This window comes from Neodiprion lecontei, chromosome 3, assembly GCF_021901455.1.
Source record: "Neodiprion lecontei isolate iyNeoLeco1 chromosome 3, iyNeoLeco1.1, whole genome shotgun sequence".
Classification (NCBI taxonomy): Eukaryota; Metazoa; Arthropoda; class Insecta; order Hymenoptera; family Diprionidae; genus Neodiprion; species Neodiprion lecontei.
Genome location: NC_060262.1, coordinates 37,410,339 through 37,426,522, shown reverse-complemented (window position 1 = coordinate 37,426,522; position 16,184 = coordinate 37,410,339). Strand labels below are relative to the sequence as shown.

The following is a 16,184-nucleotide window of genomic DNA, read 5'->3' as shown; positions in this document are numbered from 1 at the left end:
AGCACTAATCTTTCATTTATCGCTCGATCTCGGATCTGTGAATACGATCGGGCGTGTCTATGCCTCTGCGCATACACGTATATGAATGTAGGTATGGGTATATTACGTACAATACCTGATACGCAGAACGGCATCTGTGCGATGTCGTAGATATACTTACAGGAATAATTATACCATGCGTGTTGCAGCTTATAACCGAGCGCCTAGACGAAGATAAGAATAATGAATTATTAACCCCCCATGGATCCCCGTCTCCTAGGGGGGTGCTGCTTACCCAATAAACACACACCAGTATAAATTTCGTATATGAAACGTCGAAGTCGTTTAATAATGGTATAAGTATAAAATTCAACCGTATCACATATACTGTAATATTTCGGATGGATATTATTCGTATGATTACTCTGTTTATTATGCGTATTTCATTATACAGAAGTTTAAAATACGTATTATTATAGCAAAAGCAACGTATAGTATATTTGTTCATTATTCGTACGAAAATCGTTTAAAACTTATATGTTTAACGATGTTGGTACTCCATCTTTCAACGTTTTATCAGAATCGTTTCATTTGAATTTACAAATTACGAGCTATTAACGTTCACGAAATTCGTTTATGATTTTGGTAATCACAACATATAATATTCATTCATGACACAACTGCCAGCAACTTTAATTAGACGTTTATCATACTTCCTATTCACCATTGCACAGCAGTATATTGATTGTTTTATGAACGTATATCTTCGACTATTATAATGTACGTTTTATTGGTATTTCTGATCTACGCGTGATAGACGTTTATGAAATTCATTTTCAATCTTGGTGTCTACAACATCTATATATATATATATTAGGGTGTGTCGAAAATGAACTTTTTTTTTTTCTTCGCTCCTACCACTCAAAACTTTAGGTTTTGACATTAAAGAGGTCCTCGTTCAAGGAGGGCGCTGTAGCTTGAAGTTTAGAAGTCGCTCAACGAGGATTTAGGTTTCCCATCTAATTAACACGTAAAAAATATTGTTTTTCGTTCAAAATGATGTCAGGCAACCATAAAATTGGCGATGTCTGTATTTCTTGGCTTATTTGAAAGCATGACTCATCCCCTAAACGATGATAGGTCGTTTTTCGACTTACCTTGTTCCAATTTTTTTTTACGCCACTTTTCGACCACAATAGTCACTTTTTCAAGTTTACAAAGTCTCCAAGGTATCAATGAGTCCAAAATGAATTGCTACAAGTATTGATTCTTGATTCGAATATAAATAACCAATTCTAAAAATTGGTAAATTCCGTATCTTCAATTTTATTCAAAAAACCATGTTTATTTTGAGAAATTTTGTATGTTTCACTAATTTTTGGAATTGGTTATTTATATTCGAATCAAGAATCAATACTTGTAGCAATTCATTTTGAACTCATTGATACATTGGAGACTTTGTAAACTTGAAAAAGTGACTATTGTGGTCGAAAAGTGGCGTAAAAAAAATTGGTACAAGGTAAGTCGAAAAACGACCTATCATCGTTTAGGGGATGAGTCATGCTTTCAAATAAGCCAAGAAGCACAGAAATCGCCAATTTTTTGGATGCCTGACATCATTTTGAACGAAAAACAATATTTTTTACGTGTTAATTAGATGGGAAACCTAAATCCTCGTTGAGCGACTTCTAAACTTCAAGCTACAGCGCCCTCCTTGAACGAGGACCTCTTTAATGTCAAAACCTAAAGTTTTGAGTGGTAGGAGCGAAGAAAAAAAAAAGTTCATTTTCGACACACCCTAATATATATATATATATATATATATATATATATATATATTGTACATTCATCATACAACTACCAGCAACCCCAATTAAGCGCTTAATTATTGCGGTTTTCCACTATTGCACAGAAATATATTCATCGTTTGATGAACGTATTTTTTCAACGATTATTGTTCACGTTTTACTGCTACTTGTGATCTACGTTCAATAACCGTTTATGAAATTTATTCAATATCGGACTATTTTCAAGATACATTGAATTGTATAATATGTATATTTGATCAAATGGGTTCATACTTGTTTTACTTCAACACGATTGAGGAAAATTCAACGTTGAGTACAATATTCAGATTATGAACGCACTTTTAGTATTCATGTATGCGGAACCGCCTGATGCCAAGCGGTGGCCAAATCAGTTGATTATCTTATAATTAGTTTCCGAAAAATGGACTTTAATTACCCGTTATTTTGATGCCAATATTATGTGGTAACTAAAGCTGAACACTGATCTTGTATTCATTTACCGGTGCATGGAACATAGATATAACCAATAAAAGGAAGAGAATAAAGAAGTGTCCGAAACGTGAATAATTTCGTACCAAGAATAATAATTTATTGTACATTTTTATAATTATTTCACAATATTGGTTATCATATTATAATATATTAAATCTCATTATTTGGCACGAATTACGTCAAGACTTCAATATCTTGTATGAGTACTTGCTAAAACAAGCGTTCATCATATCCTGTCGCATTTTTAACGTCGTTTGTACGTTTATTTTTCGCGCTATTTTATCGGAGTTCTGTGCGTTATACATTGTGTCACTACTGATATATTATTCTCCTGCTCTGGTGCGTCAGCGTCGGTAACGCTGCAAGCTAGAGTAAGAGCGCAATAATTATATGTAGAGACAGAACTTATCCCATGGACCGCGCATTCATACAGTAAGTGTAAGTATAGCGAGTGGTAAGACAAGGACAGCTCGGAATAACACGGGCATATATGGCAAAGTTGATTCCCTTTTGGGCACGATCTCTCTGTCGCTCTTGCGTCTCCTCTATCTTTGTCTTTGTCTGGGAGCCTATATTCATCCCCACCCTTGCAACTGGCCTCAGGCGCTGGTTATGGCGTTATTCGTCAACCGAATGCGGAGGTGCTCGGATCGATCGGTGATCGTGTAGCAAAAAAGGTGAGAAGCTATTGTTAATCTGCGGCCTAGACGGAAGAAGCAAATTCGTCATTAAATAACGCTGGTAAGTACAACTACATATTTTTCCAAATATGGTGGTATTTTGTCTTAATACATCGAGCATTCTTGGTTGAAAAAATAATGTGTTTTGCAACTCAAATTCTGTCTCTTCTGTATTTTTTTCTTTCCTTTCTTTTCTTTCTTCAAAAGAAACTATGTGTAATGTTCTGCGTCTTTTTCTCTAAACCAAACGATGTACCATAAAAATATGGAATAGTTTATTGTTTATTATATAACGTTCATGAATATTTTTGAACTGTTTTTAAACGTTATTTATATGTGTTAAGTTTACTATGATACGTATATTATAGGTTAATTATATTAGTTCTTGTCGAATTTGAGGAAAACTTCATGTTAATAATCATCCCATGTGATCATGCGGTTATTAGTAACTTTTGCTCTGTATTGTTTGAAATCGGTTTCGTGTTTATTATTTTTTTAGATACCGTTTCAACATATCTATAACATACATATGAACTCGTAGCATCTTCCAAAGTAACAAAGTATAGTAATACAGCCACGTAAATATTTCTGTGCCATCGAAATCACAGAAATATTATTTTGACAATATTTTTTATTTTCTTTTCCCTTCAATTGAAAATAACAATTATTATCCATCAGAAGAAGACGGTCATGTTAGACAATAGAGACAATAGAGAAGATCCGTAGCAATAAAGCTTTTTCACCAGTTAGTGCAACAACTTATATAGAGGTTTATTAAAAATTATGTATTTTGATCCAAAATTCTGTTTTGTGTATATTTTCTTGGATTTGGGCTGAATAAATATTAAAAAGGGATTTGCACCTGAATAATTTTGTAAACACTGGTAAAAATAGTGGTCATCTACCCATCAAACGTATATAATACGCAGGAAATTCGTAACAAGTAATTTTATTCCATTGGATTTGACTTTGATCTTTACCGATAAACGTATAGTATACTCATGATTTACGTTCAGTAGTAGGCGTCATGATATACTATTCGAAAAGTATTAGAATATAAGCAGGACATCGGCCCAGAATTGGTTCAACGTTAAACTACGATCTTGTTTAATTTGTAGTAACAATAAATAGCGATACATAGAACTATAAGTACTATAGAATAATAATATTAGTAACAGTACTATCTAGTCCTGAAATATATCACGATTCCTACTACTGAACGTAAATCATGAGTATACTATGCGTTTATCGGTAAATGTCAGAGTCAAATCCAATAGAATGAAACTACTCATTACCTGCGTATTATATACGTTCGATGGGTAGCTGACCACGTTTTTTATTCGTGTTTACAAAATTGTTCGGCTACAAATGCCTTTTTAATATTTATTTAGCCCAAATCCAAGAAAATATACACGAAACAGCATTTTTGATCAAATTACTTAATTTTCAATAAAATTTTATATAAATTGTTGCGCTAACTCGTGTAAAAGCTTTATTGCTATGAATCTTCTGTATTGACTCACGTACTACGTTCATTAGGTTCATTTAACTTTTAGTTTTCAGAGTGGTGTGCGGATATTTACGACAAATAAGGCAAGCACGTTAAAGCGTACATCATTTCTTGTCTGGTGTGTATTATTATTTAGTTTTATAACATGCCTCATGATTTAAAAGTTCTGAGTAAACGACATTTGCGTCGCAAAACAGCTATAAATACTCGTAAAGTATTACTGAGTATTGCAGGCAATAATTGTGCACTCGAGCACCTTACGAAATCACAATTAAAAGATGCTAGTCATGAACATGTGTCTTGTATCGGAGAATATGTGCACTCTATAGATAGCGATTATGATGTTGATCATATCCATCAAAGTAATGAACAGAATGAAGAAAACTCTAATTCGAACCGCGATAATAAAGATTTCAAAGACATCGAAAGTGACATAGATAGCATCAAAGCTACGTTGTACAGTTCTGAAGATAATTCAAGTTCCGTCAGCGATGAAGTGCATTTAGATGATGAAACGAACTTTGTTGAAAATTTGCGCGACTGGGCATCTTCAAATAACATCACACATAACGCGATCGATCAATTGCTAGCATTATTGAAACCAGCACATCCTATCTTACCCTTAAGTGCTAGGACTCTACTTCACACGTCACGACGTATTGAAACGTTAAATTTAGACAACGGAGAAATGTGTTATTTCGGTTTGGAGAAATGCTTGAGACAAAAACTCGAGTCAGGTCTCAAAAAAGGACTGTCACCTGAACATACGTTGCGAGTTGATTTTAATATTGATGGGATTCCCGTTTATAAAAGTAGCGGAACATCATTTTGGCCAATTTTGGGACGCAGTATTTCAATGATCGATGATAGCCCATTTGTAATTGGTGTTTATTATGGTACGGGTAAACCGATGCCACTATCTTCATATTTACGAGATTTAATTAAAGAAACGTCACGTTTAAGCACCAATGGTTTTGAGTTTAATGGCACCAAATACTTTGTCAGAGTTGGTTTATTCGCGTGTGACGCGCCCGCGAGATCTATGTTGAAAATGTGTTTAGGACATTCGGGTAAGGATGCTTGCGAGAGGTGTAAGATTCGCGCAGTTCATCTCAACCGTAAACTGTGTTATCCATGTGACACCGAATTCCAGAAGCGAAAAGATAGTGATTTTGTTGCACCTAGTGAAAACGATCGTCACGTTAAAGGACGTTCGCCTCTTTTAGATCTTTACGTGGGACTAGTCTCCCAATTTCCTTTAGATCCCATGCATTTAATCTACCTGGGAATTTTGAAGAGGTTGCTCCTTAAATACTGGGTCGAGGGTTCACGTGATTGCAAATTGTCTAAGGATATTTTGTTAGAAATTGAACGTATAATGAAACTATTGGCGCGATATGTTCCGGCAGAGTTTCCTCGAAAGCCCCGTGGATTTTTGGATTTGCATCGATGGAAAGCGACAGAATTTAGATTTTTCTTGTTATATTCCGGCCCTGTTGTAATGCGGGATGTGCTAGATCGAAAAAAGTACAAACATTTTTTATTATTGTCTGCCGCCGTGTATATTCTATCGAATACAGCCTTGTTCTCGCGTTTTCGAAACATCGCGCAAGATATGATCGAAAAATTCGTTACTCAAGGTGCTAAGATATACGGACAAAACTTTGTCGTATATAATGTACATTCGCTGCTGCATGTCATAGACGACGTAGAACGATTTGGCCCATTAGAAGAATACAGTTGCTTTGTGTATGAAAATCATTTGGGCCATTTGAAACGACTTATTCGATCGAAACGCTTGCCGCTGCAGCAGCTGAGTAATCGACTTGAAGAACTAAGTTCTATTCGTAAAACTAATTGTCAGGAAAAATTTATTCCTAAACCCAAATTTATTGGAAATTCTCGTGAATGTCAGGCTCTGGAAACGAAAAAATTCAAAATATCAATAAAAAGGCCGGATAATGTAGTAGCTTGTGGGACAGAAATATTAGTGATCAAATCAATCCTTTTCATTGCCGGAGAATATAGAATTATAGGTACTCCGTTCAAGTACAAGCGAGACCTTTATCAGAAACCTATTAAATCTTCCAAACTAGGGATTTTTTTCGTAAGAAGTTTCAACGTAGCGAAATCTTATCGCGTCGATGATATATTACATAAATTCGTCTGTCTTCCATTTAAAGATGGTTTCGCAGTAACTCCGATACTACACGAAATGAAATAAAATTTTTATTTTTTGTTAAACATCTCAACGAAACGAGCTCTCGACAAAAAACAGATGATGAACCTACGATTCTCGGCAATGTGTACGAGGAAGAGGGATTCGTTCAAGACATGTATAGTATGTCTATGTCTACCTCGCACACATTCCCGAGAATCGTAGGTTCATTATCTCTTTTATATTAAAAGTTTGCTTCAATTGAGATGTTTAGCAAAAAATAACATTATCGTATACCTATTACCATATACCGTATATGCCGAGTCTAATTTACCTAGTAGTCCAATATACCCAACTCTACCATATGTTCATAACATCACTTTTGAGCTGATTTATTATAGTTTTGTACGTCACATTGACGTTCAAGTATTGGTTAGACATGCGTTCCCAAAATCTTCATAATGTTTCATGATCGATTCATCTTTTAACTTATATACTACCTTGCATATTCCTATGTTGATGTCCTAATTAAAAACTTTTAAACTGGCACTTTTTGCTCAGAGTGGAATAAAAGTGCTTGAATTTTGATCAAATATAAATTTATACACCAGACTAGAGAATATGATACATTTAACGATGTTTTTACTCAGTCGTGCTGCAGAACTATGTATGCGGTGATTGAATTCTTGGTTGGCGAAGATAGAGAATGCGCATTGGTACCAGTTCTTTGGCTGGTCGAAAACAACACCCAATGTTACTGGCCACGGACAAAAACTGAAGATCATTTTACAAAACTTGTAAAATCAAAGGCTGCCTATGAAAAAACATGGCCAAAGTTTGCCATTCACAAAGTACTGCATACCGGAGGTGATTATTGGAACGTAGAACTTTTTTTTACAATTGTATACGGATTGAATGTTTCAATCATATTAATTTTCACTTGGATAAGAGTTACGACGATATATTTTGATCATATTGTACATTTGTGATTAATTTTGCTAATCAATGAGCATTCGGTATTGATTGATATTCCTTGATTAACTAACAGATGACTACCACGACACCGAAGCAACGATGGCGCGCCTACTGGAGCTGGGCACGTCCGATGAATCCGGAATAATTCGCAACATCGCTAAAAAATCCACTGTAATACCTCAGCAAGATATTACCAATGACGTGGACGAGAATGAAGCTACGAACAGTGATGATGTCGAACCTGAGCCGCAAAAGAAAAAACGTAAACACAAAACCGACAAGAAGAAGGCTAAAAATCGACACGTTAGTAACAAAAAAAAAAAAACGAAGCGTTCTCGTGAAAGTTCAAGTAGTTTAGGTTACACCTCTTCAGCTGACGAGAATTTGCCACCGTCCGAAGTCGATGAATCGACTTCTAACCGTAATAAGAATACTCGCTACATTAACTCAGCCAAAGGATCTACCAAAAATCAGACACCAAAGAAAAACTTGGCCCACAAGATCGTACAGCACCAGTATAATGATAATTCCCATGAGTCACCGAATCAGTTGTCTGGATATGAAACATCAAATAGAAACATTTCTAGTAGGATCATCAGGTCTACCACGCAATATGACTTATCAAGATCCTTTTCACAACTTGAACCTTCAACCCCGACCACATCACGCGAACAGAATACCTTTGAAGAAAAAACTCTGCAGTATTTAGAACACATTAAATCCTACACTGAACAAAACCATCTGCTACTACGTAAAATCTTCTCAAAACAGAAGGAAGTCAGCATCGACGTAACAAAGAAACCAGCCGAATTCCCAAAACTTCCTCTTAACTCCATGGAAGACTTCTCCAACCTCGAAAATATCCTGAAATCCGAAGAGCATCGAACTTATTTAGTGAGTAGACCTTGCAATCATATTCAAAATATGTATGTCATGACATACGGATAGGTACTAATACCGAGCGTATTCTTCAATGAGGGCCAACCCCCTCCCTAGCGCAAACCAACACAGGCACATGAGGCTCGGCCGGGAGGGGATAGAATGCCAGTGGCCATGTTAGTCTCCACTCGACCGAACTTCACGTACGCGTCATGTGCCTGAGTTGGCTTAGCACTAGGGAGGGGGTTGTCTCTCATTGAAGAATACGCTCGGTATGTGTTGACTGCAAAGGAATAATGAAAATTACTACAGGCATACAGAATTGCGGTTCGTAACGTTTTAACCCTCTCGGACCGTATGTTGCTTCTACGCAACACGCACTTTGAGGCTTCATAAAACTGTATCGGTCGCAAGGTCAGGGTTCTAACTGCATAGTTCCATTAAGCAAGGTCAGATGGCCTTATAGATACTCCTAAACCCTGAGGTAAACTGCTTTCACCCATCGAAATATCAATATGGTGAGAGATTTTCATTCAACATGAAATCGGTCTCGGTCTGATCGAGAGGGTTAACGTTAAAAAATGCTGAAAAAATATTAGGAATCGACAATCTCCAACTAGTCAAAATTGTTATCGATGTTGATAACAGTAAGAATATTTTGAATTCAATTCGACATTCATTCATTTTAGTATTTTGTTGCAGACCGGGAAACTGGCTTCTATTGGAGGGACAAGCGGTCGCCAATGTGTGTTGGCTATAATGAGGTCACTACTCACAAACGAATTAGCGATGCAATTCAATTGGGCAGGGAGGGACAAAGTCTCATTTCAAAAGACATTGACAATGGAAACTGTTTACGGTAATGAATAATTCATGAAATTTTCGAGAAACAGTTATTACTTGGATTTATCGTGTGAAAACAATATTATTCACACATTATTATTCAAATTATGCAAACTGTTAACTTTTTTCCCAATATATTCGAGATTCATCACAATTTACATTGAAATTATTCCTTATCAGTTATCAATATCGTGATATTGTACCTTCCTTTTGATGTATTTTTTCTCAGAGGCTGTGAAACAAACCTTTCTTGGCAAGAAGGAAATTGGTGATGCAACCGAAACCAGTGTTTCGTGTGCCGTGAAAGACTGGTTAAAACTAGCTCGATCACGGCATACCTATGTACGAAAGAAGGGCTAAGAAACTGTGGTAAACGTCAACTAATTTTAAAAACAGTCATATAAAAGTACAAATCATACAGGCATATAAATATTTCTGATATAAGTGTAATATTCTTAGCGTTTTCTGTTAGTTGTAACTACCGTGAAGACGAAAGTATAGTGTAGGTTGAGCTGTGTCTATGAGCTACAAGATGTACCTTTTTTTTTGATAAATGAGTATTTATAGATATAAGATATTTGTGTAACGTTCTAACAAAGATATAATAAAATCGATTCACATATATAAACTAAATTCGTACGCTTTCTAACTCAACCCAGACTTGTTTCTAGCTAACGTGAAATGATCTTCCTCTATAGCAGTGTACTATATACGCTTTCAATTACACATCCAAGATACGTTATGTATTCAAGTCTAGAGGTCCAATTAAAAACGTTTTTTAACACTGTATAATATTCGTTTAGACATAAATAATGAAAGATTAAAGCGTCATTAACAGAAAACATTTTGTCACGTTAGTTAAACGGACATTGTCAACACATTTTAATAGAAAAAATTTCCTTCATAATTTGAGTTTTAAAACGTACTTGCGAAACGTCTCTTAGTAGTCATCAATATCCAAATATTAGACGATTACCATAAATATTAAAATAACGGATTTTCGATACGTTTTATCAACAAATTGAGATACGATTTATAAATGTTTGGTTTCAAACGTATAAAATTTGCATATGAACAACTATCGTAAGACGTCCACCAAAAACGTTTAATAAACCGAAATCACGGCGGACATTCTTCGCAATAAAATACGTAGGTGCTGCACGTTTATTCTACAGAATAAAACGTTCTTTTTTGACGAATTTCATACGCTTTATATACTGGCATTGTTTATTGGGTACTGTGATCTTCCGTAATCGACCGTTACGCCATTGAATATATGATTATCGCTACAATTGCGTCATTATATTCAAACCGGACCAAATTTTTCTTATACCGCGTTTTATCTGAAATGAACTCAATCAATTATCTCCCACCATCAAACCCGGCATCTCCCTTTATTCTACGATTTATCCCATTCTCCTCTCCTCTCCTCTCTCCCTCGTCTTATTCCACTTACAATTTCTCTCGTTGTACCCTGCTATATTTATACTATTCATCCTTTTTACTCGCGAAGAAACTTCAGTTGTTTTTTTTTTTGATTTCAAAAATTGATCCCGAATTACCGAGACAGTTCGATATTTCTTCGCGTACAAAATCCTCGGCGTCGTTCGTAATTAAACGAAAGTGAAGAAAAAAGGCCAAGTACAAGTCCCGATCCTCGCGGACATGTGCCGAGAAAATTAATTGTAATTGCATTAGCTGTGTGTCTGGCGAAAGGGGGGGGAGGAGGAGGGAGATTCTGATCACCGCTTCACGGAGGGCTTGACTCGAGGATGCTGAGGTGATAATAGTCGTTGGTAGCTGTCGTTATGCCGACTGCAAATGCATCTTAGGTCCCAAGATACGCGGCAGGCATGCAACCAACGTCTTCCACGCTGTCCGGTCGAATCGCCTCTGCAGCGCAGCGGAGGTACGGTCATTAAATGAATTCAATTCTCGTGCCAATTATCACCGCGTGGTACAAGATTTCATTACGAAAAGCCCTTTCTGTTCACCGAGGTGTTATACGTATACTAGGTAATTTCATCGAAGTATTCCAATCCTTCGTTTTACCGGGTTTCATCATCCGACTCCGCTTCTCAAAATTCTCTCAGCTTGAACTGGAACTTGAATATCCTCTGTATCAATGACGGCAATGACGACGAGATTTTGTTCCTGTCGAACTGAGAATCATTGCATAACGTCTTGCAGTTTTTTACTACTCAAACACCTGATCATTTCTGCAACCGTGAACCCTGTTACATCAAATTTCTGCACTCCCGATATCCCAGCGTGAAACACAATCGACCAACTCTTAGCCGACGGATCACGCCGCGGGATTCCTTACAGCTATAAACCTTGGCTGTAGATTCTCGTCCGTGATTTTTTTGTTTTTCCTATTCTCCACGGGCTACTACAATCGCCTGTTTGTTGTATAACTGTTCCACACGCGCACATATCACGATCATTGTTGCTCGCACCGCCATATTAAGTCAGGTTCTATTTTGCACGCGCCAATAACAGCTTGAACATCATAATTAACCGAATAGTTTGCACAAAATTACTGCCCGAATGACTTGCTGGTTTTTTTTATCCACGTTTCTTTTTCTTTCTGTACGGGTTTTGAAGGATTTTGACCCCTGATTCCGAAAGTCGATCCTCCGATCATCGTTATGCGATTTCTTCCATCAGCTTCTGGCGTGGCTGTATGATTGTTTAATTAAAGACGGTTGTATGAATAATTGAACTAGCTTCGGTGGCTTGGATTCAATTACAGCACAAGTCAACTACGTATGTCGAGTTAAAATTCGAAAAGGCCTGTTTCTTTTTGTCATCTTCTGTCACGGTTTTCTATATTTTTTCGACTCTTCCAGGTGCATTTCACTGGTTTGAAAATTTTTCATCCACCAAGTTCTTGATTGCATGGTGTTAAATTTCGGATGAATATGAGAAACTTTTGCTGCATAAAATTCTTCGATGCGGAAATACGATTCTCATCGAGGATGCAGGATATTATTGCAAGAAAATGTTTTTCCTTCGTTTCTTATCGCAAGCTCGCCCGTTTCATTATTCCGTGTTAATTACATGCGAAGAACCCTATAAAACATACCGCAAGGCATATTATAGCCGATCGCTAACTAGGTGTTTCGTTTTGTTCTAGGTAAGTTGTGACCGGAGAACCAAGCTGCTTTTGCAAACTTGTACATAGGAAAAACGAAATATTTGAAAAAATAATCGTATAACGAGACACAGACTCTCAGCTGCGTCGAGATGACGTTCAGATGCGTACCTGCCTTTCAGTCTCTAGGCGGTAGCGACTGTAGCGCACCCTGGGTAAGTAAATATTATTTCATGCAGATTTAAAAAATTTTTTTTCCTTTTTTGTTCACTTTTCCACCGCATCATCCCATCGCGCATTTCAAGCGCTCTGCTTTACACGTGCTTCAACCGCGATGTTAATTACTCTTGATTCCTAATGAGTGGAAGGGAAAAAAATATGACATTTGCGAGTGAAATTAGACGCGGAGACGTGCCGTGACTATAATATTATAATATGGCGACCTCGAAGGCACGCCTGCGCTTTGATGATGGGGGAGCATTACCGTCTGCAAGGCTGATGGTGGCTTCCTTCCCGTTCCCCCCTTTCAAGTCTCATTCTAATTTTCATTCTTATTCCGAGGTTATTACTTTGTTCCTTTGCTCTCTTCCCCTTCCCAGCCGAGCGAGTAAATAACTCCTTGCCGTTTACTTACCCTGTTCCTCAGTTTATAATGGAGATTATCTTATTTGTGTTGAAACCTGCGAGGAGACCGCGTTATACAGCCTATCCCATTGCGCTATTTCACGGAGGAGAGGAAATGCAGGAGAGACGAGAAAGGGGGAATTGAAATAAAAAATGCTAAAAGTAAAATAAACGAATTAGCGGAGCGCAAAAACAGAACGAGAGACATCGTCATCCGGTTTTCTCAAATTCTCAACTCCCGAGTAACGTTTCAACGATTTTTCTTCTTTTCTATTCTGACAAATGATATGCAAATTTCCGGTAGGCAACAGCCTTAAAATTTGGAATTTTTAAACTCACGCTGAACATTGCATAAAGAAAAAACTTTGCAGCGTAATTCCAATACGTATCAAAATATGACTGATCGGTCACTCTGATCGATTTCAACGACTACGTGACCTACATTTTTTGGAACAGAGTTGTCAACGGTTTCGTTACAAGTCAAATAATACGAATGAATTTGCTGCAAGCCGAATAGCGGAAGAGAAAATATTTCGTGGGAGTTGCAGAGGGTACAGGAAACATAAACTCGTCGAACGACAGTCTCTCGTAATGAAATTATTACATGCCATGCGAATGGAAGAAGATAAATCGCGATAAAAAGAATATCATCGGATGCCGAGTGATGTTGTGAAAGACAGGCGCGTTTCGTGACTCCGTTGAACGTTGCCTGAAATAAACATCCACGCCGCACGTGGAAAGAGCTCGTGTGTCCGACGTGCGATCGTCGATCGTTATCTTTAATCCAAAGTCCGACACTCACGACGCCTCACACATTATACCTACCGAAAGCGAAGCGTTTACTCTGCAATTACCAGGTTCCACCCACACGGCCCGCGATGTTTGAAGTATATCAAAAAGCACGAGGTTGCAGGTCCGTCCGACCCACTGTTCGTTATTAATTACCGGGTCGCTACTATGTTATTAGCGCATTAGAAGAAACCGCCTGGATTCGGGGCCGAGGGGCAAAACACCGAGAGAATTACTCGGCTACACGGTCTAAGTAAGCCGAGCAGTGATAAATGCCGAATCGCTGTCCGGCTCGCCTCAAGCCTACGGCGCCACCCTTTTGTCAGCTGGGCCCAAGTGACACATGGGCGTAATTACTGTTATCATTTAACGGATCGGATGTGTGCCTACGCCGGTGCTCATGCCTTAGACTGTGCCTACTACTTGTTGCTGATCGCGGAATGACTATCTATCAACCGTCGAAGTCACGTATTATACGCGCATGCGGATGGCTGGTTGTTAAATCGACGAACAGGTGCAGTTCCTCGTACAGGAACACCAGCTTCAACCACACGTAATTTCTCCTTGCTTTATCTCCTTCTCATTTTTTCGGTACATCCTTACATACTCGCTGCCGTAGCCGCTGTAGGTTCACACGTGTGTGATATCAGCACCGTGACTAATTTGTTCTGTAACTGAGAGTCGATCGGGGATCTCTGTAGATTTTAACGCATAAATTGGGTGTCACAAGTACCAGCTTACACACCTTTACACGTATCACGTGTTGACGCGTCGCCACGCTACGTTACATCATTCGCTAAACGACGTGCTGCTAATGGCTGTGGTTAGCTACAGGATTTCAAGAGTGAAAAGAAACCTCGTCTGATCCCGATCGTCGCGATTAGGGACAGGAAATATCACTCGACCGTTTGAAGTGATCGCTTCTCGTACATCTTGTTCATTCGGTCGATTATGCAACCACGATTGATTCGTTGTTCAAAAATTAACGAGTTCACTAACCGAAGCATCGATTATACACGCGGAAGCCACTCTGCAACGCGTGTAATTCCGAATCCATTTACACTGTGATTTCTAAGGGATGCGGGCACCTTATCTTGGATCCTCGGAACGAGTTCCTGCATCGTACTATCGGACTTTTCGACTTGCTAGGGGGTATAAAAGAGACCCTCGTCTCTCGGGGGCGGCGAGTATTTGACCAGACTTACGTGGCAATTAACGCGGCTAATGCTGCCATAGTATAATTATAATTAGTGGGCGACGCCTCCCTGACCGCCCACTAAAACCACGGCACACATCGGGTATCCGTCGCATCGCAATCCGTGTAACGTACCGCTAGACTCTATCCGTGATCCCTTCGTGGTGCTGCACACGGCGGCCTACATTTAATATAACAATTTTTGCGGCCCAGGATACGGGGAGGCCCGCGTTTTCAGGGCTGCGCGGGTGACTCTGTTATTATTTTCAACATTAATTGTGGGTTTTGAATTGTGGAGGTTTTCTTTCTGGTGAATCGGACTCCAACCAAGGGAACCGGGGAACAGCTATAATATAAGTGCCGGGTTCCGTTCCAGCGACCGGCGCCGTTTGAGGTACTTTTATGGTTCACTCCCTCCGTTCGCCCGGCTTTCATCCGCGTCTTCTTCGCACAATCTCGATCCCTCCCACACATCAACCTTACCAATTGCCAGAACCAATTTGATTTATTCGAATACGAACATTTTGGGTCGCTCGTTACTCAAATGTCGGATTTCACTCGGTTTTGCATAGCGTTGCAACGCATTTCGGTTCTGAAACGCGACGATCTCGTTCAAGTCAATCGCTAACGATTTCATCCTGCGCTACAAGTCACTTGTAGGAGTCCCATATACATACTGTACGCCAAAATTTATTTCAGAAGTTCAATTATTTTACCGAGTCTTAGGTTATGACAGGTGCCACGTGGATTTTGTGGATCACGTTAGATACCAAATCATGAAATTTTGAATTTTATTTTTCCTCTCCATTACTCACTGATCCTAACTCAATAGTTTGGACCTTCGATTTATGATCTTATAACGAAACAGCCGGATAGAATGTAACTTTCTAATGGAACCGTGCAAAATTCAGCAACATAAAAATTCGTAATTGAGCGGCAGGTTGAATCGCACGTGGATTGGATTTGGGGCCGAGGTCGCGTGGTCCGCGATTCCCGAAAACCGCCTCGACTTCGGTCCCAATGTCTAATTTCTACTCGGGATCGCAATTTGCATGCCTCGCGTGCCGCTCCCATATACATGCGCCTGCTTAAACCGCGTCTCAGGATGCGTGGACGTGTTATACGCGTGTGCGCCGGTAATGCCAGTGATGCAAG

At 38.7% G+C, this 16,184-nt stretch overlaps 2 protein-coding genes across 7 annotated transcripts in view; both read left to right on the top strand.

The window, feature by feature from the left end:
- Window positions 1-16,184, top strand: part of LOC107224611 (transcription factor AP-2-epsilon) — a 216,315-nt gene that overhangs the window by 87,493 nt on the left and 112,638 nt on the right. The window lies entirely within an intron of this gene.
- On the top strand, window positions 2,400-9,957 carry LOC124293606. 5 transcript variants are annotated; one of them, XM_046735030.1, is made up of 6 exons: window positions 2,400-3,020; window positions 4,516-4,587; window positions 7,278-7,494; window positions 7,676-8,496; window positions 9,171-9,340; window positions 9,554-9,957. In XM_046735030.1, the coding sequence occupies exons 3-6, from the start codon at window positions 7,293-7,295 to the stop codon at window positions 9,594-9,596; spliced, it is 1,236 nt and encodes a 411-aa protein (XP_046590986.1). In that variant the 5' UTR covers window positions 2,400-3,020; window positions 4,516-4,587; window positions 7,278-7,292; the 3' UTR covers window positions 9,597-9,957. The 5 variants fall into 5 exon arrangements, 4 of the variants coding, with proteins under 4 accessions (XP_046590986.1, XP_046590984.1, XP_046590985.1 ...); XM_046735028.1 differs by having other exon boundaries at window positions 2,414-3,020; window positions 9,184-9,340; XM_046735029.1 differs by lacking the exon at window positions 4,516-4,587 and having other exon boundaries at window positions 2,414-3,020; window positions 9,184-9,340.